This window comes from Oryctolagus cuniculus, chromosome 13 (assembly GCF_051225735.1).
Source record: "Oryctolagus cuniculus isolate XC-2025 breed Fujian yellow rabbit chromosome 13, ASM5122573v1, whole genome shotgun sequence".
NCBI lineage: Eukaryota > Metazoa > Chordata > Mammalia > Lagomorpha > Leporidae > Oryctolagus > Oryctolagus cuniculus.
The window spans coordinates 79879170-79900854 of NC_142879.1; the positions used below are offsets into that span (position 1 = coordinate 79879170).

Consider the following 21685-nt stretch of genomic DNA (forward strand, 5'->3'; position numbering starts at 1 on the left):
TCTGCCCTAAAAAGTTCTGAAGTATTAATAAGTCATGGATGGAGTGTTAGGCACATTACTTAAAAGATGAGCATCTGAAATCTAAGTGCATGACAGAAAAACCCAGAACACCACAGGATTTAATGAAAATGTATTCATTCTAACAGTTTATTAGTAAAATTAAGTGATGACTTAAATATTTCAGTGCTTATTAACAAAAATGTCACAAAAATTTCTTTAAAAATCATCCCATGTTTTGAGTAATGAATTAAAATAGTAAAAATTTGAGTAGGAGATTGAAAGATAAGGCTAACAGTTTATCTTTTAATGAAATATTGTCATATGGTATTTTTGTATAACTAGGAATATGAGGGTGTGCAACAGAAAGAAACATAATGTCAGAATCACAAAGGAAAGCAAGGTCGAGAAATTTCTTTAATTACATGAATGTACCTTCTCAGTGAAGCTTACTAGGGAACTACTCTGCATTTAGAATAGTAAACTGCATCACAGCAGCACCCTATAACCATGTGCAATTTAAAGTACATCACCTACTTTGTGAAAAGAATTGAGTCCAGGTGACTACTGACTCTCCAAAATCAGCCCCCATTATGATCAAATACATGGGTATTGTGTATTTTTCTTAAAGTCCTAGAAATGTTGTGACAAAAGGTGGCAGAAAAGGAAATATCCAGCATCCCCAAGTCACCTTGAAGAGGGTGAAACTTATGTAGATTAGTCTGATATGTTAACAAAAAAATTGGCTTTTGATATTTTATGGACATGAAAGATTTCTTATGAACTTTAAATGTAGTTAATAGTAGGTTTTTGTCGTTGTAATGTCCCCCCACCCCTCTGCTCCTGAAAGGCAGAGAGATAGAGAAAAGTATCTTCCATCTGCTGGTTCACTCCCTAAATGGCCACAGCAGCCCGGAACTTCTTCCACATGGGTCACAGGGGCCCAAGCATTTGGGCCATCTTCTGCTATTTAGCAGGAAGCTGGACTGGAAGCAAAGCAGCCAGGAGTTGAACTGCTGCTCAGGCATAAGATGCCAGCATTTCAAGTGGTAGCTTACCCCCAGGGTGCCACAACATCAGCCCTGGGAGTCATGTTTTATGTATAAATGGTGCTTATTTACTTGTCAAATTGCTGTTTATGTTGCCATGGTAGAATATGATGTGCTTTTTTGTAAACTGTTTTAGTAAACAATGTTTTGATCAATTGTTTTAATAAACCATAAAAGTAGCTGTCTGAAAGTATCCCTTTTTTTTTTGTAATGATTATTTGTAAATCTTATAGAACATTCTGAGGAAAGGAGGCCATACGGAAATTGAACCCCAGCATTTCTGTCAAGCTTTTCAGAGAGAGGATGATACACTAATAGTCATCATCAGAAATGAAGATATATCATCACATTTGCATCAAGTAGGTTTGAAATTAACCTTACAAAGAACTGTATTCTAAGCACTTCAGTTGTTCTATAGAGACCAGCTGGTACTCATCACTACCTTTTTATGTAGGGAAGAAGCTAACACACACATTACCCCTGGGCCTTTAAGTGGGAAGATAATGGGATAAAGATGATGTACTATAAAATACCACGATAGTACCAAGGTATTTATAGGGCAGATTATGTTTTAGAGCTAAGAAAGTAATATTAACTAAGGGGGAACTAGGAAGAGGTGAGAGATTGCTAAATTTTCTAATCGGAGACAAAAATCTGTATCACTTAATGGCAAGCAATGACAAATCTTTGATTTGGAAGACCTTATAGAAATCTTCCTTTCCTAACACTTTGATATTTTCCTACTAGTTGAAAAAACACAAATTCTTGTTGGAAAAAGATCCAATTTAAGGACATAGGCAAGGTGCATAATGCTGTTGTCAGTAGAAGGTATAAATATCTCAGCAGGCTGACACCTATGTGTGATCTGGAGCCAGATTGATGCCCAGTTTGTGTAACTTGGAGGTTATTTTACAATCTCTAAAATCCCAGATGTGCTCTTCCCTCATGAATCATTATTCTCAGCCTCTGGGACTTGTAGAGTCCTTTTTTAAAATTAATTGATTTTGATGAGTTTGTAGCTGCTAATGGTAAGCTGAGAAATATTCCTTATGGGTGGCAAAGTTACCAGTGACACAGATATTTTAGGTGTTTCAGAACCTTGAAACGTCTCGATAGAAAAGTGACAAGCAAGTTCAAGAAAACATGCCCAGTGAACCTATCTTTACAGGAGTCTTTTATGTTCTACAGATTCCTTCTTTGCTGCAGCTCAAGCATCTACCCAGTGTCGTCTTTGCTGGAGTAGACAGCCCTGAGGATGTTACTGATTACACCTACCAAGAGCTGTTTCGTACAGGAGGCTTTGTGATATCAGATGACAAAATATTAGAAACTTTAACATTAGGTTGGTATTTTCTTTTCTTGGGTCCTTCTTTGAAGTATAGTCAGATTAATTTGGGTCACCCAGTGACCCAAATACTATTTTATCAATAAGAAATTACTAACTCCAATATCAATTGTCACCTATGGAGCACTTAATTCCTACCATCTGCTCAGCTGAGTACTTTTTAAGTAATTCCCTTATCACAGTGTTCTTGGTCTTTTAATTGATTCTGTTCATCATTAAAAGTTTCATCATTCTCAGTAGCACAGTTAAACTCTCATTCATACTGATTTCAGATTCTGATATTTAACTCAGTAGCTACATGTTTAATTTTTTGCTTAGAATCAGCCTTCTCCATTTTCTGAATGGTATCATCCCTACTGTCCTGCTGACACCACAGAAATTAAAAAATGGTTACTAAAAATTGACTTGTTTAATCATTTTCTTGAACATATACATAATTTACTTTTCTCAGAGCACTAGTTCTGATCACATTAAAATTCAGTGTGGTTGCTGCTTCTGATCAGGTTTTACTTTAACCAGCATGAATTCCACATCGAAACTGTGATTAAAAATAGTAGTAGATGGGCCAGCATTGTGGTGCAGCAGGTTAAGTCCCTACTTGCAGTGCCAGCATCCTGTATTGGGATGCTAGTTTGAGTCCCAGCTGCTCTGCTTCCTATCCAGCTCCCTGCTAATGCGCCTGGGAAGGTGGCAGAAGATGATTCAAGTGCTTGGGCCTGGGAAGGTGGCAGAAGATGATTCAAGTGCTTGGGCTCTTGCCACCCATATGGGAGACCTGGATGGAGTTCTGGCTCCTGGCTTCAGACTGGCCAGCCCTGGCTATTGAAATCATTAGGGGAAGGAATCAGTGGATGGAAGATCTCTGTCACTCTGGCTTTCAAGTAAATAAAATCTCAACCTACCTTTTCTCTGTTTCCCTGTGCCTCATGCTTCTCTTCTGTTAAGATGATTTGTCCAATCAGAGCTTTAATTGCTAGCGCTCACCATGCTGTGGTCTCTACAGTTGTCACCCACTGTAATGTGAATTGGTAGGACTGATCCAAGAGACAGGCCTTAGGTTTTACATTTTGAGAGTAGACACTGCCCAACCACCAAAGTGGCTGTGAGGATATGCTCAAGCATGACTCTTAATTTTACAAGTAATAATTACTGTACTTTGCATGAGTCAAACCCTAAAGCACATCATTTCTTGCCAAACTTATTTTATAGATCAACTTAAGGAGATTGTCAAAACCCTGGAAAAGCTAAATGGAAATGGAAGATGGAAGTGGTTACTTCACTACAGGGAAAATAAAAAGCTAAAAGAAATAGTAAGGTAAGGACTATTTATCTTTTGTTCCCTTTCCCCTTTGGAGGAGGTTAGATGTCTGAAGGCTATAGACTAGTGACGACTTCAGGTGCTGTGCTGTTCCAGGAGAGGTGTGTGTGGCCTGGAAAACATCTTCATCACTAAACACACTATTTAGATCTACTATTTACTAGGTTTTATTTTAGACATTTATTATCACCAGCCATGAATATGCAAGCTGAAATTGTGGGACTACATGAAAACCTTTAAAGGAAAAGGGTCAGAACAAAATTTTAGGAAAGGTTTTCCTTAGGGAGATTAGCACAGGAGAGAAAGGAAGAGTACAGAGGTTTCATTGACAGGAAGGGAAGAAGGGATGTATAGCCTTAGGAAGGTCAGAGTATGACCAGGCAGAGTTGACTTTGGGAAAATTTCAAACTTCAGTACTAATTAGAGAAAGACATTAAAGCTCTTAGGTGTCACAGCACACATAAAGAATTAGTAAGTATAAGTTAAAATAATTGGTTTCTAGGACTTTGGGTAAAGGAAAATACTCATTGTTGGTACTGCAATATACTCTTCACATTGTACCTGTCTGGTACTATGGAAAAGGCAAAAAGAGAACTCCTCAGATAATTCCTTTGACCTTTTGAGGAACTTACGTAAAACTAAAGCCAAAACACCTAGCTTTTAAATCATTACGTCTACAAATATTTATAGTTGTGGAAAGTATTCAGAAATTGTAAAACCAACCTCAGTTCCAGCTCTAAACAAATACAACAAAAGACATAGACTAGATAGATGTTTTAAAGCTGATACAAAATAGTGCCATAGTAAGTAAAAGTGTTTAAGAACTTCTGTTCACATAACATGGAAGTATAATGTTATCCTAAAACTATTCCGTGTGATGCCCATCGTATAAAATGTTTTCTATAGACAGGGAAAAGCCTGGGAGGAATTCATCAAGATGTTAATAGTGATTATCACTAAGGTCATGAGAATGTGTGAGATTGTGGTTTTCATCATTAAGCAGGAAACAACATAACTGAAAACTAAAGATGGAATCAACCGGGATGGATGTTTAAAACTTAAGCATGGGAAGAGTTAGGACATGTTTTCCTCTCAGAGGAGGAAAAGAAGAATAAATTTTAAGAAAATTTCAGCTTGCTACCCAGTGCTAATGAAGTTAATCATCACTGGACCCCAAGGCCTAAGTATGGAAGTTTTGAGATACAGTTAGACAGTAGAGAAAAATCCAGAAGAAATGAAAGTGTTTGCCAAGCCACATGATTTAAGTGGTAGTAGATAAATGTGTGGTTTCCCTTTCTTACATGAAACCCCTTTATGTATTTTAAGTGCCACTGTAATGTTTCGAGACAACATTCAGTGACATCCTAGGCCAGGTATGTCATGAAAAAGAATATTAGAGGGGCTGGCTCTGTGGCACAGCAGGTTAAAGCCCCGGCCTGCAGGGCCAGCATCCCATATGGTCACCAGTTCGATCCCAGCGTGCCTGGGAAAGCAGCAGAAAATGACCCAAGTCTGTGGGAGACCCACAAGCAGCTCTGGGCTCCTGGCTTCAGATAGGCTCAGCTCTGGCCACTGTGGCCATTTGGGGAGTGAACCAGTGGATGGAAGACTGACACCTCTCTCTCTCTCTCTCTCTCTGTCTCTCTGTCTCTACCTCTCCCTGTAATTATATCAGATAAATAAAATTGCAAAAACAGAACATTAGATAAAGCAGTATTTCATAAGTTTGATTTGTTATAACTGGTTAAAATAAAGGCCAGAAAAAAACCTTTGGAATAAAACAAATGAGAAAAATGAGAATTAACACAAAATTATACTGAGTCTAAATTTGGTTTTATGGCCAACAAGTATGTGAAAAAATGTTCAACATCACTAGCCATCAGGGAAATACAAATCAAAACCACAGTGATAGCACCTCACCGCTGATAGAATGGCTGTTTTCCAGAAGACTGAGAGGAACAAATCTGGTGAGGATGTGGAGAAAAGGGAAGTCTTATGCACTCTTGTAGGAATGTACTTTAGTGTAGCAGTGTGGAGATTTCTTAAAAAACTAGAAACAGACTTGCCATATGCTCCAGCAATCCCACAACTGGGTATATACCCAAGATATGAACTCACTGTATCAAAGAGATACCTGTTCCACCATGTTTATAGCAGCATTGTTCACAGTAGCCAAAATATATAGTCAACCAAGGTATGCATCATCAAATTGGTGAATAAAATGGGATATATACACACAATGAAATAATTTACAGCCACACAAAAATGTAATTCTGTTATGATTGCAGCAGAAAGGTCAGAAATGGAGGACTTGACGTTCTCCTTTGTATATGGGAGCTAAAATTTAAAACCTGAATGTATCAGTTTTATTCCATGTGTTTTGTGAAACCTTGCTTTAAATATATGTCCAACAAACTGATAGGAACAGACATTTTCTTTTGATTATTACGTATAGCCTGTGCATATTTTCAGTGGGGCTCTATGGTCTTTTCACTTTTTACATGTTGAACTCTTAACATTTAGAGCCAGTCAGCCTTTGACTGTAATATAAACAGTGTGTTATCTCCAAAATATTTTTAAAATATATTTGGTTATAAACATTTCTATGTTTTCCAGAGTGGATTCAGTTGCACACAAGAAGAACTTAATATTGAAATCATACCAGGGTGCAAATATCATTGAATTGCTTCACTATCACCGGTGTGACTCTCAGTCATCAACAAAAACAGAAATTTTGAAATGTTTGATAAGTCTGCAAATTCAGCATATTGATGCCAGGTTTGCTGTCTTCCTTACAGGTAAATTCAGTTTGAGTTCTATTTGGTTAGTGTCAAAGTAGGTCAGCTCCAACAGTGTCCTTCTAATTAGTCACAGAATACCTAAGATACCTGGGGATATATCCCATGGCTGGCATGCCAACAGCAAACTTTTAGCCTGTATGTTTTGATAAATGCATATAAGGCAACATAGGTATTATGGAATGTGTCTTCTAATAAGTTTAATTGGCTCCAAGTACTTAATAATTTTATACTTTTTTATATCTAATGTTTTCTATGAATCTTAATTAGGATTTTTAAAAAACTACAAATGGTATCAGTAATGTTCTCCCCACCCCTAGAGGCAGCTACTCCCAAAGCTTCAAATCTTTCTTAGGTTTAACTAGACACCTATGTTTTCTGTCTTCTATCTATTGCCTCATCTTATTAGAGAGTCCTAGATACAGTTTTTAAAAAAATGGGTCTGTTGCTTTAAAAAATAAAGAAATTATATTTTTTAAAATAATAAAAAATGTTTGTTTTAACAGATAGGCCTACTGTATCCAGAGAAGTCTTTGAAAATAGTGGAATCCTTGTTACAGATGTAAATGATTTCATTGAAAATATACAAAAAATAGCATCTCCATTTAGGAGTAGCTATTGGTAAGATTACTTTTTATGTTACCCTCCCAGGTATATGGGTGGTGGGTGGTTGATTTGTGTGTCTGACAAACAGTTCAAAAATTGTTCCTTACATTATATAAGGGCACTTCAAAATGTTCATGGAAAAATTGATTTGGGGGGCAGGTATTTGACCTGATGGTTATTAACTCCACTTGGAGAAGGTAAGGAGATGAGATCTCTCAAATACAATCTTTTACAAATTTAAAGTATGTTTATTTAGGGGAATTTTCTGTATTAGATATACCATTTTAAAAAAAACTTAAGGTAATATTAACAATTTTGTGTTTATCCAAGGTGACTGGACTGAAGCTTGCCTATTCATGAACGATGCCTAACAACAATTTTCTTTGATAAACATGAGATAGTCATTTCATATTTTGAAAAATCAATTGTTCTACAACTTCATTTTTATTTTGCTAGAATGTCTGATTTCATAGTAGTTGTTGAGCTTTGGGTCACAATGTTGAATATTGTTTTAAATTATTTTAAACAGAATGCCTTCAAAGCTATTAATTGGACTTACTATTCAAAATAAGAATTTTACAACATGTTTACATAGTTGGAGCCAAGAATAAGTATTTTAGTAACGAATAACTGCATTTTTATATGTTAATGTAATGCATGTTGTGGTCTGTTTTAAAGTTTTGCCATCCTTGTGAAACTATAAATCTTAAATGGTTTTATTTGCTATTATATAAACAACACTACACAAAGTTAATACATTTTTTTCCTAAATGGTACAAATTTATAAACTGTCATTTTTCACTTAGTTTTTGTAAATACTACACTACAAAATCAATTCTGAGGAAACTTTATGATATTTGAATTTCTACAGTAATCTTTCAAACTAAAAACCAAACATTTGAGATACTTAGTATCTATTTGGAACAAAAGTTTTTGTAACTAATTTGTTTCTTTTTTTTTTTTTTAATAAAGACAACCCAAAAGCATCCAACCAAAGTTTCTGCAATGATTTTATGGCAAAAAAAAAAAAAAAAAAAAAAAAAAAACACCTTGTCTTAGCAATCTCGGGCCATTAAACAGGAATAACTAACCTTCCAGAGCAATCCTACCACTTAGACCCTCACAGACCTGCTAGTGTTTCTGGTATCCTTTTCCCTCCTCAAAGTCTTAGTAATAAATAGCCTGTACAGTGAGGCTTACCACTACTTAACATCAATAGGAGTCAAGCATCGTATACTATATAGTATCAGGAATAAAATGTGGGGTCTACTCATACTGAAGCCAGATGATGACAAGGGCTGCTCTGATCTGTCCAGATCAGGAGCCACATATGCTCTTTGATACTGTGCACACCTTATGATTCTATCATCTTTCAGCTTTACTGAAGGAAACACTAATAGTTACAATCAGGACACAGACCAATACAGAGAGCAGTGGTATCCAGAATTTGGCTTTATTTTGCAGTACAGAAATCATTTGGAGCCATTTCAGACAGACTAAAGTAGAGGCTCTGTCAAATCAATACTGCATTGCAGCTTGGTCCATTGAAGAAGCCACACCTGTGATATAAAAGATACTTCTACATTTTACCTGCTTTATGACCGATTCCTTTCCCCTTGGTCTCACCAATTTCATTAGTTAAAACACCACAAAGTGGCTTCCTCCAAATGACTCCCTATCTCTGGAGTTTGGTTATAATTTATGCCCACATAAACCAAATCTGTGGCTATACTATTTGGGACCTGCCATAATATGTGATAAAACACAAAACAAAATTAGAGGGAGAACTTGGGGGTGCTGTTTCAAATTATGGAATATTCAGTGTAGGATCTCAGTGTCATAAGGACAGATGGCACAGACATACAGATACAGTTCTTGAGCAGCAGAGGCACAACTGCCAAGACTATGCTGATTAAAAGATAAAAATACTGTATCAAGTTCTCTGTATCAGTATCACAATGTTTGTTTAAAACTGATCTTTCACAGGATGTGGGGTGGTTTGGTTAAATTGGAACAGAACGTGGTAACCTGCCAATTCTGAATAGCCACTCCAAGAACAGAAGTTAATACATGATACTAGAAAGATGAAGGGGGAGGAATATTTACTGGTATAGTGCTCTTCAATCCCTCCATTTTAATTACAAAAGCAGGCTTTACAATACTGATTTCATACAATATGCATTATTTGCCAAATTTTAAATTTGTCCCAATTTAGTAACATGTACTGTTGTTAGTCTTCCCCATAGATGTCATTTTTCTTGCGCTTCATTTCCTCAAAGTCAAACTCTGATCCTGTCATCCTCTTATAGATGTCTTTAATGTCATCACAAGTTGTCTCAAAGTGAGTCGTAGCATCATATGTGCGGGAAATAAAGATCTGGAAATAAAAATCATAAAAATTATGATTTGTTAAGGGATATCTTGCAATGAAGCCTAATATCCTTTTCAGATCTCCACACTCACCTGGCTTTCTTTTCCCAAATCTTTTGGCACAAGGAGGTCACTGATGCTAACAAATCTGGAGGGGAAAAAGAATTAGGTTGCCAAGTTAGTTGGCCTCAAACTAATAATTGTTTGCTGAATTTCTAAACACAAAAGGTAAGACTGGTAGAGATGGTTCAGTTTAAGAAATACCCACAAGAACCCAATGGTTGCCTTCCTTGTTATCATGTTCAAACCACCACCCCCCAAAGCCAAAATCAAGACCCCAATTAGGATTTTAGTTCATATAAATGAACACAACACTCACTTCTGTTCAATTGGTTCCAACAGTTCCAAAGCTGGTCTGATTTCTTTCTCAGGTTCCTTGGTTTCCATAGTTGTACTGACTATGGCAATGTACTTCCCTTGTGCTGCCACATTGTGTGCAGAGGAAATCATGCAGACATAGATATCTAGAAACAAATAATAGCAGCTCAATGCCTAAAGTTTATAAACCTGTTTATAAAACTTAGCATACTAACTTTTCACTATATTTCATCAAGGTGTTAATTTACACTACTTGAAGCAGGCAAGATCTTATAAACATTCTACATGGAGACAAAACACAACCACAGTATTCAAATATTTAACGATTAAAAATTATGTGGCAGTGAACCGCTAAACATGAAAATGAAATCTCCCTGCTGTATAATAGCTAACAAGCCATATTAACTATTCTGGGATTTTCTTTTACTTAGGACTTTGCATTAAATAGCTAACAAGATTTATTAAGTACTGTTTCCTTCATTTGATACTGCAGATCAGTATAAGACCTTTATGAACTAGTTTAACAGACTCACAGGTCCTGATACCAGACCTGGTCTGTATATCACTATTCTAAACAACTGCATAATTTGCAATATAGAAAATAATTATTGGAGGTTGGCATTCTGCTACTTGTGACAATGGCATCCCACATTAGAGTACCAGTTCTATTCCTGGTTGCTCCACTTCCACGCTAGCTCCCTGCTATAATGTGCTTGGGAAGGCAGTAGAAAATGGCCTAATTACTCAGGCCCCCATAACACACATAGGAGACCTGAATGGAGTTCAGGCTCCTAAAGCTTCAGCTGGCCCAGCATTGGCCATTGTGATCACTTTGGGGAGTGAACCAGCAGGCAGAAAATCAGTCTCTCTCCCCGTTTTTCTCTGTCACCCTGCCTTTCAAATAAGTAAATCTTAAAAAATTAGTACCAGACTCCCTATATATTTTTTTAAGATCTTCACAAATCCAGGGAACTGCCTGTTTTAATATAAACCTTAAATGCAAAATAATAATAATAGTTATAATACAGGCAAGATTTAGGGCTGAAACTCAATTCCTGATATGAATCAGAGAAATAAAATTTTTCTAGCACATTTTTAAAATCAAATAAGTGTTTGTATAAAAGCAGCTGTGTCATCAGCTCAAAAACAGTGTAATCAGTTCAACAATTACCTACTGTGAATGGGGACTTTTGTGTTTACCTTGTCTAGTCCATTAATTCCAAAAGGAAGGAAACGAAGGTCCAGAGAGATGCAACAAGTGTTAGATAAGGCACTGGGGCCAGCGCTGTGGCGCAGCGGGTTAAAGCCCCGGTCTGAGGCGCTGGCTTCCCATACGGGCGCCGGTTCTAGTCCTGGCTGCTCTTCTTCTGATCCAGCTCTCTGCTATGGCCTGGGAAAGCAGTGGAAGATGGCCCAAGTTCTTGGGCTTTGACTTCTGCACCCACATAGGAGACCTGGAGGAAGCTCCTGGCTCCTGGCTCCTGGCTCCTGGCTTCGGATTGGCACAGCTCTGGCCATTGCGGCCATCTGGGGAGTGAACCAATGGATGGAAGACCTCTCTCTCTTTCTACCTCTGCCTCTCTCTGTAACTCTGTCTTTCAAATAAATAAAATAAATCTTTAAAAAAAAAAAGATAAGGCTCCTAGTCAACAACGTAAGCTGCAGGATCACTAGAAGCTGAAAGTATCACATGTCCCCCACATGTACACTTAAGTCTATTCACTATAATACAGCATACAAAATTAGGAATTTCAGATGAAATCCAATGTAAATTACATCTAACAAAATCTTATAAACATCTGCTGGTCTTCAATACTCACCTGACTTTCGATTGACTTGGTTTTGTGGAATAATGATCTGGCAGGAGTTGGCATCGTTGGTATTCTTGATGGGATGACTAAGAATGCAGATAACTCTTATCACCTGGCCCACTTTCTCCACCCGATCTTTTACATAGCTGGGGTCACAGATGAGCTGCTTACAGCGAGCAATCTGTAAGAAAACATTGAAGGGGCTGGATCTGTGGTGCTGGCATCCCATCTGGGTACCAGTTTAAGTCTCAGTTGCTCCACTTCTGATCCAGCTTCCTGCTGATGGCCTGGAAAAGCAGCACAAGATGGCCCAAGTGTTTGGACCCCTGCACCCACATGGGAGATCCAGAAGAATCTCCTGGTTCCTGGCTTCAGTAGGTCCAGCTCTGGCCATTGAGGCCATTTGGAGAGTGAACCACAGCGGTTCCTGGCTTCAGTAGGTCCAGCTCTGGCCATTGAGGCCATTTGGGGAGTGAACCACAGCGGATGGAAGACCTGTCTCTCTCTGTCCCTCTGTAACCCTGTCTCAAGTAAATAAATACATCTTTAAAAAAAAAAAAAAACTTTATAAAGAAGACAAATTGATGGAAACAACTGATTGGAAGAGTTAATACTGTTAACATGTCAAAAACCTGTCCTGAAATGTATATTGATTCTCAAGGAATTGAATTTAAGAATAACCTAAACAATATTGAACAAGTCTTGAAAATTCACTAAAAAGCTACAGTAGTCCAGTGTGGAATTAACATAAAAGCATATGGACTAATGTAACAAAAAAGAAAGCCCCAAATAAACCTGCTTATCCACAAATAATTTGACAAAGGTACCCAGACCAGTCTACAGAAAAGATAACTATTTCAACAAATGCTACTATATGGAAATTGTATCCACATGTAAAAGGATGAGGTCAACTCTTGTCTAACACCATATACAAAAATCAAAATAGATCAAGAGACCTAACATCATAAAACTGTTAGAAGAAAACATAAGGCAAAGGTTTCAAGACCTTGGATTTGGAAATTTCTTGGACACAACAAAATGAAATGGGTTATTTGATCCCACAAATATTTTAATTTTTGTGTATCAAGAAACACTATAAAGAGGCAACCCATAAAATGGGAGAAAATTTGCAAATGATATGCCTGATAATGGATTAATATCCATATTATACCAAGAACTACTACATCCCAACAACAAAAAAACCAACCTTATTCAAAAAATGTGGAAAGGATTTGAATGTATCTTTTCCCAAAGACATTAGGCTCATAAGCATATGTAAGATGCTAACCATCACTAATCATTAGGGAAATGCAAATCAAAACTACAATGATACACCACATCTCATACTCATCAGGATAGCTACTATCAAAAATGTTGGCAAGGGCCGGCGCCACGGCTCACTAGGCTAATCCTCCGCCTTGTGGCGCGGGCACACTGGGTTCTAGTCCCGGCTGGGGCGCCGGATTCTGTCCCGGTTGCCCCTCTTCCGGGCCAGCTCTCTGCCGTGGCCAGGGAGTGCAGTGGAGGATGGCCCAAGTGCTTGGGCCCTGCACCCCATGGGAGACCAGGAGAAGCACCTGGCTCCTGGCTTTGGATCAGCGCGGTGCGCCGGCCGCAGCGGCCATTGGAGGGTGAAACAACGGCAAAAGGAAGACCTTTCTCTCTCTCTCACTGTCCAAAAAAAAAAAAAAAAATGTTGGCAAGAATGTGAAGAAATTATGCACTGTTGACAGGAATGTAAAAATGGTATACTTCTATGGAAAACAGTAATGTTTGTCAAAATACTAAAAAAGACTTACCATATGATCCAACAATTCAACTCCTGCATATAAACCCATAACTGAAAGCAGGAGCTTGAGATTTATTTACACACCCATTCACAGCAGCATTACAAAAGCTAAAATATGGAAGCAACCCAGATGTTCTAATGATAGATAAATAAGAAAAAATAGTATATATCCACACAATGGAATACAAATGTACTTCAAAGTGTTTATGGGAAAAGGGATTAACAGCTGAATTTGGTTTGGCCCAAAAATTTCAAAATCCATTCATAGCTTTTTCTTATTCCCATGAAGTTTATGAATTCTCCTTATATTATTTTAGCCTTAAACAGGACACATGCTACAACACAGGTAAAACCTTAAATGCATTACAGTAAGTGAAATAAACCATTCAAAACCAAATAGTATATGATTCCACTTATCTGTTAATACTTAGCAGTCATAATCATGGAATTTATCATGAATATTTACTGTTTAATACGTAGAGTTTCAGTTCTACAAGGTGAAAAGAGTTGTAGGGGAGCACTGTGGATCATCAAGTTAAACTGCGGTCTGAAGTGCCTGCATGCTATACGGGTGCAGGATGGAATTCTGGCTCTTCAACTTCCAATCCAGCTCCCTGCTAACGTGCCTGGGCAAGCAGCAAAGAATGGTCCCAGCACCCACAAGGGAGACCTGGAATAAGCTTTTGGCCCCTGGCTTCAGCCTGGCCCAGCCTCAACTGTTGCAGCCATTTGAGTAGTGAGTGAACCAGTGAATGAAAAGATCTTTAATTCTATCTTTCAAATAAATAATTAAAAAAAAAAGTTATAGATTTGGGTTGCGGTGATAATTATACAAAAACATCTATGAATATATTTAAAATCAGTGACTCACTTAAAAAAAATTTTTTTTTATATTTTATTTATTTGAGAGGTAGAGTTAGAGAGGGAAAGACAGATAGAAAGGTCTTCCATCTGCTGGTTCACTCCCGAAGTGACTGCAACAGCTGGAGCAAGGCACCAGGAGCTGCTTCTGGGTCTCCCATGAGGGTGCAGGGCCCCAAGCACTTGGGCCATCTTCTGTTTTCCCAGGCCATAACAGAAGCTGGATAAGAAGAGCAGGGGGACATAAACCAGCGCCCATATAGGATCCGGTGCTGCAGGTGGAGGCTTAGACTACTATACTACAGTGTCAGTCCCCACTTAAGTGTTTAAGATGGTAAATTTTATGTATACTTTATATATTTTCAGTGTTTATATACAGTACACTAATGCAATTCACCTCTGAAAATGGTATCTTCATAACTTAATATAAAAACTATAGATAAAACTCTGGAGTACTGAAAATAGCTTTGTCATCAATCCCTATATATATATATTTTTTCACATTTAAAAATCAGAACATTTATTGTGTGATTGACTGTTGAAATTTCCGAAATTCTTAAGATGGACTAGATACTACAACAGCTGCCCTCTTCTGTCTGGGGGTGGTGGGGGTGGTGGTGGTTCTGTCAAGGAATCCATTCGTGGCTGAATCTGCAGAATAGGCATTTTAGAGACCGTGTTCTACCTGTCACAGTGGTTTGTCTTTTAGCCTTGGCACTCCAATTATAATACTTTCTCTTGTGCTTGGCAGAGTAGCTACATTTGTGACAGGCCAACTTCTGAAGATGGTGTACCTTAGAGCCACAGTGGCAGCATAACATGCACTTCTTTTCATAACAGTTTCCAAAAGATGCTGTTCCCTTTGTCATCTCACATCTATTCCAAATATTCTCATTGAACAGATAACATGAATTCGAAATCCTATTAGGGAAACTGGTACGTGGTATTCAGACTATTTAAAACTGGGCAAATCAGGGTTCAAATCCTGGCTCTACCTAACCGCAAGAACTGATGTCAGAACTAAATGAAATGGTATGTACATAAGGGTTCTCTTATGTGCATGCCCTGTTAGAAAAGTGAGTGATTGAAGGTGGGCATTTCATCTGGTGATTCAGATCCCACTTGGGATGCCCCTGCTCTCACATCAGAGCACCTAGGTTCAAGTCCTGTCTCTGCTGCCAATTCCAGTGTCCTAATGCACATCTTGGGAAGCAGCAGGTGGTAGCTCAATTGGTTGGATCCTTGCCACCCATGTGGGAGACCAAGATTGAGTTCTGGCTCCTGGGTTTGACCCGACCTATTGTGAGCATTTGGGAATCAACCAGCAGATAGGAGATTTTTCAATAAAATAAAAATAAACAAATAGGGAACCCATGAACTAAATAAACCACTAAAAAAAAAAAAAAGTAACCATATTTCCTAAACCACTATTACACTGAAAGGACAGGTAGTAGGGCCAACACTGTGGCATAGTGGGTTAAGTTGTTGCCTGCCAATGCCAGAATCCCATATGGGATTCAAGTCCCAGCTACTCCACCCAGCTCCCTGCTGATGCACTTGAGAAAGTAGGGGAGAATGCACCAAGTGCTTGGGCCCCTGCACCCACAAGAGCGACATGGAAGAAGTTCTTGGCTCCTGGCTTCAGCTGGCCCAGCCCCAGCCATTGTAGCCATCTGGGGAGTGAACCAGTGGATGGAAGATTCTCTCTCTGTGACTCTGCCTTTCAAACAAATATATCTTTAAAAAAAAAAAGAAGGGGGACAGGTAGTTACGATAGATAAATGACATTGTGTCATAGTAGGTAAAACTGCTGCCTGTAACGCTGGCATCCCAGATGAGTGCCAATTAGAGATCTGGCTGCTCTACTTGTGATCCAGCTGCCACCATGTGCAAAACATAGAAGACACTCCTGGCTTAGAATGAGCCCAGCTTCAGCCATTGTGGCCATTTGGGGAGTGAACCAATAGATGGAAGATCTCACTCCCTCTGTCTCTTCCTCTCTCTCTTTAACTCTACCTTTCAAATAATTTTTTTTAAAAAAGATAAAGCTTAGATTTTAAGAATTTCAAACACAGACAATATGTAAAGCAGTATTTTTTGGAGTTTCCTCTACTTCAACTATTAAGAATAGTAACTGAGACAACAAAATTAAGCAATATGGTGAGAAAAGCAAAGGATGGGCAACTTTTCTCTGTAATGTGTACTTTCCACACCAGGGTTATCAGTCACCTGAGAACCTTTCAAGAACACACTAAACTTCCTCAGACCTACTGAATCAGAATATTCAGTACCAGACTAAGAGTCATATGAGTGGTCTTCAAAAATTTAAGAGAATGTTTTTTATGAAAAAACACAGGAATTTCAAAATGTACCAATACAAACTTCACTTTTAATTCCATTTTTTCAGGAACATTTTCAAGTACCCTCATGTTATTAAAATAACCACCTGTATGGATGGCAGACTCCATAGCTAAACCTCAAATTAAATAACAAAATATCCTGTATATGCCAAGCCCAACTTCAAACAATAAATTACAAGTGGTTTAAATGAAACTAAATTTATATGAAAATTTGAAAAGAGACATCAACCCATACAATATTAATATAGAATAAATACTATTTAGAACATATCCATAATGCTGCATATTTTAGTCATAAGACTATTATTTTTACTACAACAATTAACAGGATAGAAAGGATTCAATTTGTATTCTTTTTAAATAAAGAACAGCCACTCTAGTGTTTCATCATGGTGAATACTAACTTACCATAAAGAAATCATGTAACAGTCTGGAAACCAGGATCAATGTCCACATCAAAATAAGTACTTATAATTATCTTCACAAGTTCATGTTATTTCAACTGTAAAAGCTACATACCTCTCCTTCAGATTTTACACCAACCACCTTCCCATTCTGCACAATGATTTCTTCGATAGGTTTATTCAGCATGTAGGTACCACCATAAATAGCACTTAGCCTAGAAAAATTTTAAAATCTCAATTAATAATGTAATTGCTTGTCTTTTTCTTTATATTTCAATGTTAAGGGCACATATCTGCTCATTTTCATTCTAGAAGGATGTTTGCTGACAACTGTCAAAAGTCACAGTTATGAAGAAATTATATGCAGGAATGGCTTATACTGGTCTAATCCTCCTGTATATGCATAAGACTCTGGAATAAAAACATTATCAGAAGGCTCAGAAAAGTGCATAAGGGAAAGCAGAAAATGAAAGAAGAGCTCAAAAGGAACCACTACCACTTGGTGTTTATGTGATTTACAGGGCTTTTTCCCCATGTGAACTACCTCGCTAGTCCTTAGGAAATTACCATACCACCTTGATTATTACAGCTTTATAGTCTTTTTATAAAAGCAGATTAATTTATTTGAAATGCAGAGTTACAGAGAGAAGAAGAAACAGACAATGAGATCTTCCATCCACTGGTTCCCTCCCCCAAATGGCTACAGTAGCCAGGACTGAGCCAGGCCAAAGCCAGATGCCTAAAACCTCATCTGGATCTCCCACGTGGGTGGCAAGAGCCCAAGCACTATCGCCATCCTCTGCTGCTTTCCCAGGTGCATTAGCAGGGAGCCTGTGAGAAGTGGAGCAGGCAGAATTGAACTGGCACTCATGTAGGATGCCAGCACTGCAGGCAGTGGCCTGATCCGCTGCACCACAACACTGGCCCCTATAATATCTAGACGTCAGGTGATATATGTTCTTTGATTTTGCTCTTTTTCATAATTTGATTTGGCTATTTACATGTTAAAATCAGGCTATCAATTTTTAGAAAAAATGCTGTGGTAAGATCTGTAGATTAATTTGATGAAAACTATTATCTTAAAATAAGGCTTCCAACCCATGAATATGGTATTTTCTCCATGTACTTTTTAAGGTTTTCTTTGTCTCAGTAATGTTTCAAAGCTTTCATTGCGGAGATCTGATACATTTCTAGTTAAAAGTTTTCAAAAGTATGAGAGTACTTAACAAAAAGTTCATAGAAAATGGAATTAAAATTTAAGTATTTTGGTGCAGAAACATTCTGAAATCCATGCACATGGTTATCTAACAAAAGGGTTGCTGTCAGAGTACATCAAGAGCTACAAATGAGGGGACAGCACTGAGCCATAGCTAGTTAAAGCCACCACCTGTGACACCTGCATCCCATATGGATGCTGGCTGGAGTCCCAGCTGTTCCACTTTTAATGGAGTACTTCTGCTCCCCGCTAGTGTGCCTGGGAAAGCAGTGGAAGATAGCTCAAGTGCTTGGGACCCTGCAAGCACGAGGGAGACCTGAAAGAATCTCTGGCTTCAGATTGGTACAGCTCTGACCATTGTAGCCATTTGGAGAGTGAACCAGCAGATGGAAAACTCTTGCTCTCTATGTCTCTCCCTCTCTGTAACTCTGCTTTCAAATAAATAAAACCTTAAGAAAAAAAAAATGAAAATCAAAAAGATAACCCATTATTTTAAAATGTACAGAAAACCTGAAAATATCCCAAATGATACAAAGGGCCAATAAGCTCATGAAAAAGTGATCAACATTAGTTTGTAATAAATCCAAGTTAAAATCATAATAAGACTGCATTTCACACCCAGTTATGTGATAAAAAAGGCTGACAGTGTTGACAGGGATGTGGAAGTAACCAAAACTCACATATACTGCTGGGTATATGCAGAATGGTACCTATATGAAAACAGATAAGTATATGAAAAAACACATATACTTGCTATCTCAGTCAGCAGTTCCACTCCTGGATATTTAACCAAAACATATGTAAACTGATATCTGCAAAAAAGACTCGTATATACAAATCTCCTAATATTTCTATTCATAATAGCCAAGTACTGGAACCTTCTAAGTATGTCGATGGGAAAATGTGGTATATTTGTACAATTCAAATTAATAGACTATTAAGTGAATTAATACTATGTGCATCAACTTCAATGAACCCCCAAAATACTTTTGTTTTTTAAAGAGATTTATTTAAAATGCAGAGTTACAGAGAGAGAGAGAGAGAGACAGAGAGCGAGCTTCCATCCCTAAATAGCTGCAACAAATGAGGCTGGGCCAGCCTGAAGCCAGGAGCCAGGAGCTTCTTCTAGGTGCAGGGACCCAAGCACTTGGGCTATCTGCTACTGCTTTCTTAGGCACATAAGCAGGCAGTTAGATTGGAAGTAGAGCAGCCAGGACTTAAACTGGCATCCATATGGGATGCCAAACGGCAGGCCATGGCTTAACCTACAAGGCCACAGTGCTGGCCCCGTCAAAAACATTCTTAAGCATGTATATATTATGCTCTTTATATGAACTTCAACAACAAGCCAAAGTAACCTATGAAAATAGAAATCACAAATGCAATTGCTGGGCACATGATAAGGTGATAAGAAAACATTCTGGGGTGAGGAAAATATTCTGTGTATCTTGATTTTGGTTTCAGTTACAAAAATCTGTATGTACTGATTTTTTTATTTTTTATTTTTATTTATTTTTATTTTTTTTTTTTTATTTTTGACAGGCAGAGTGGACAGTGAGATAGAGAGACAGAGAGAGAAAGGTCTTCCTTTTGCCGTTGGTTCACCCTCCAATGGCCGCCGCTGCAGCCGGCGCACCGCGCTGATCCGATGGCAGGAGCCAGGATCCAGGTGCTTTTCCTGGTCTCCCATGGGGTGCAGGGCCCAAGCACCTGGGCCATCCTCCACTGCACTCCCTGGCCATAGCAGAGAGCTGGCCTGGAAGAGGGGCAACCGGGACAGAATCCGGCGCCCTGACCGGGACTAGAACCCGGTGTGCCGGCGCCGCAAGGTGGAGGATTAGCCTATTGAGCCATGGCGCCGGCCTATGTACTGATTTTTTAACTGAAAATCTCTGCCTTCTACTGTATGTAAATTTTACTTCAATAAAAATAAAGGCATCTCGGGCCGGCGCCGTGGCTCACATGGCTAATCCTCTGCCTGCGGCACCGGCGCCGGCACCCCGGGTTCTAGTCCCGGCTGGGGTGCCGGATTCTGTCCCAGTTGCTCCTCTTCCAGTCAAGCTCTCTGCTGTGGCCCAGGAAAGCAGTGGAGGATGGCCCAGGTGCTTGGACCCTGCACCCACATGGGAGACCAGGAGGAAGCACCTGGCTCCTGGCTTCAGATTGGCGCAGTGCACTGGCCGCAGCGGCCATTTGGGGGTGAACCAGCAGAAAGGAAGACCTTTCTCTTTGTCTCTCTCACTGTCTAACTGCCTGTCAAAAAAAAACAACTAAGTAAAGGCATCTCATTTCTCACAGAAATTATACCTATGCTATATACCTATGTATATATGACTAATATACTGTTATAATACCTATGTTGAAGATGAAGTTCAGGATCAATAAGGTTTCAGCTAATGGGTGAAAGATAGATTCTTACCTTGCAAATCCTTGTGGGAGTTCCCCAAGGCCATAGAGTGGATAAAGGTATGGGCTTTTGCCATATCGCGCCAGAGACTCACTGTAAAGTTTAATTCTATTAATGGTTTCACAACATGGTTGATCTAAGTAGCTGGAGAAAAGGAAATGGGTATTAGAAAAGGGTTTTAGATTTCATTCTTGGTGTTCAATTTAAAATCCTTTTCTAGCATTTCAACATTTCATTTAAAAGGTTCCAACACTAATATGCAACTAGACTCTCTTATTTCACAGTGTAACATGGTTACGTATTTGTTAGAACAATCACTGTAGAGAACTAGGGAAAATTCAGTGATTTTTGAGAAATACACAAATCTCAAAACCTAAACAACTTACTCATCAGTTCTATAGAGTGCAAGAGCATGACCTGTAAAATCGATAACATCTTGGCCCAAATCAAATTTCTTATACACATCTCGCATTGCAGTCTTCTTGGGATCAACACCTTCAAAAGTTCTAGCATCGTTTTCATCAAAGTTGGCAACATACACCAGGAATTTTCTGAAGCGACGTTTTTCAAATAGTCCCATTAAGCCTAAAAAACACACACTCAAAAATAGGACACTGAGGAAAAGAAAGCACGAGAACAAAGTTGAGACATGCCATGTCGTTAACTGAGGCACCACTGATGCAGGGTGCAATTTCAGATACAGGAGTTTTGGACAATGGGGCTTCCAGTTTCACGACACTTTAAAATAAACCAACACAATTACAGGTCAGCTATAAAATCTTCAATTTCACCATATAACTACAAGTAATTATAACCAGTATTTAAGTAAATGTGATAAGTCGAATTATATCACTTAAAGTATTACTCTGAAAAAATACTACATATGAAAGATTGAATTTGAATCTTCTTCCTCTAACAACTCTGATTTACCCTCAGACAACTGCCTAAAACTGTAAATACTCCTCCTTTTCCTCTT

General features: G+C 38.4%; 2 protein-coding genes across 32 annotated transcripts in view; one reads left to right on the forward strand and one right to left on the reverse strand.

Moving 5' to 3' along the window:
• Positions 1–8104, forward strand: part of TASOR2 (transcription activation suppressor family member 2) — an 85210-nt gene extending 77106 nt beyond the window's left edge. For 28 of the 30 annotated variants that reach the window (XM_089312399.1, XM_070055824.2, XM_089312397.1 and 25 more), the window contains 6 exons: positions 1280–1405; positions 2235–2388; positions 3601–3706; positions 6326–6507; positions 7014–7128; positions 7444–8104. In XM_089312399.1, the coding sequence (XP_089168525.1) occupies positions 1280–1405; positions 2235–2388; positions 3601–3706; positions 6326–6507; positions 7014–7128; positions 7444–7447 (687 nt within the window). In that variant the 3' untranslated portion in view covers positions 7448–8104. Of the gene's footprint in view, positions 1–1279; positions 1406–2234; positions 2389–3600; positions 3707–6325; positions 6508–7013; positions 7133–7443 lie in introns of those variants that run through there. The other 2 variants (XM_089312398.1, XM_008248604.5) reach the window with 1 other exon arrangement.
• Positions 8105–8547: 443 nt separating this feature from the next.
• Positions 8548–21685, reverse strand: part of GDI2 (GDP dissociation inhibitor 2) — a 40329-nt gene continuing 27191 nt past the window's right edge. For both annotated transcript variants that reach the window (XM_002721691.6, XM_017337715.4), the window contains 7 exons: positions 21096–21294; positions 20722–20853; positions 17202–17301; positions 11682–11853; positions 9863–10007; positions 9577–9631; positions 8548–9490 (listed from right to left, as the gene is read on the reverse strand). In XM_002721691.6, the coding sequence (XP_002721737.3) occupies positions 9344–9490; positions 9577–9631; positions 9863–10007; positions 11682–11853; positions 17202–17301; positions 20722–20853; positions 21096–21294 (950 nt within the window). In that variant the 3' untranslated portion in view covers positions 8548–9343. The remainder of the gene's footprint in view (positions 9491–9576; positions 9632–9862; positions 10008–11681; positions 11854–17201; positions 17302–20721; positions 20854–21095; positions 21295–21685) is intronic.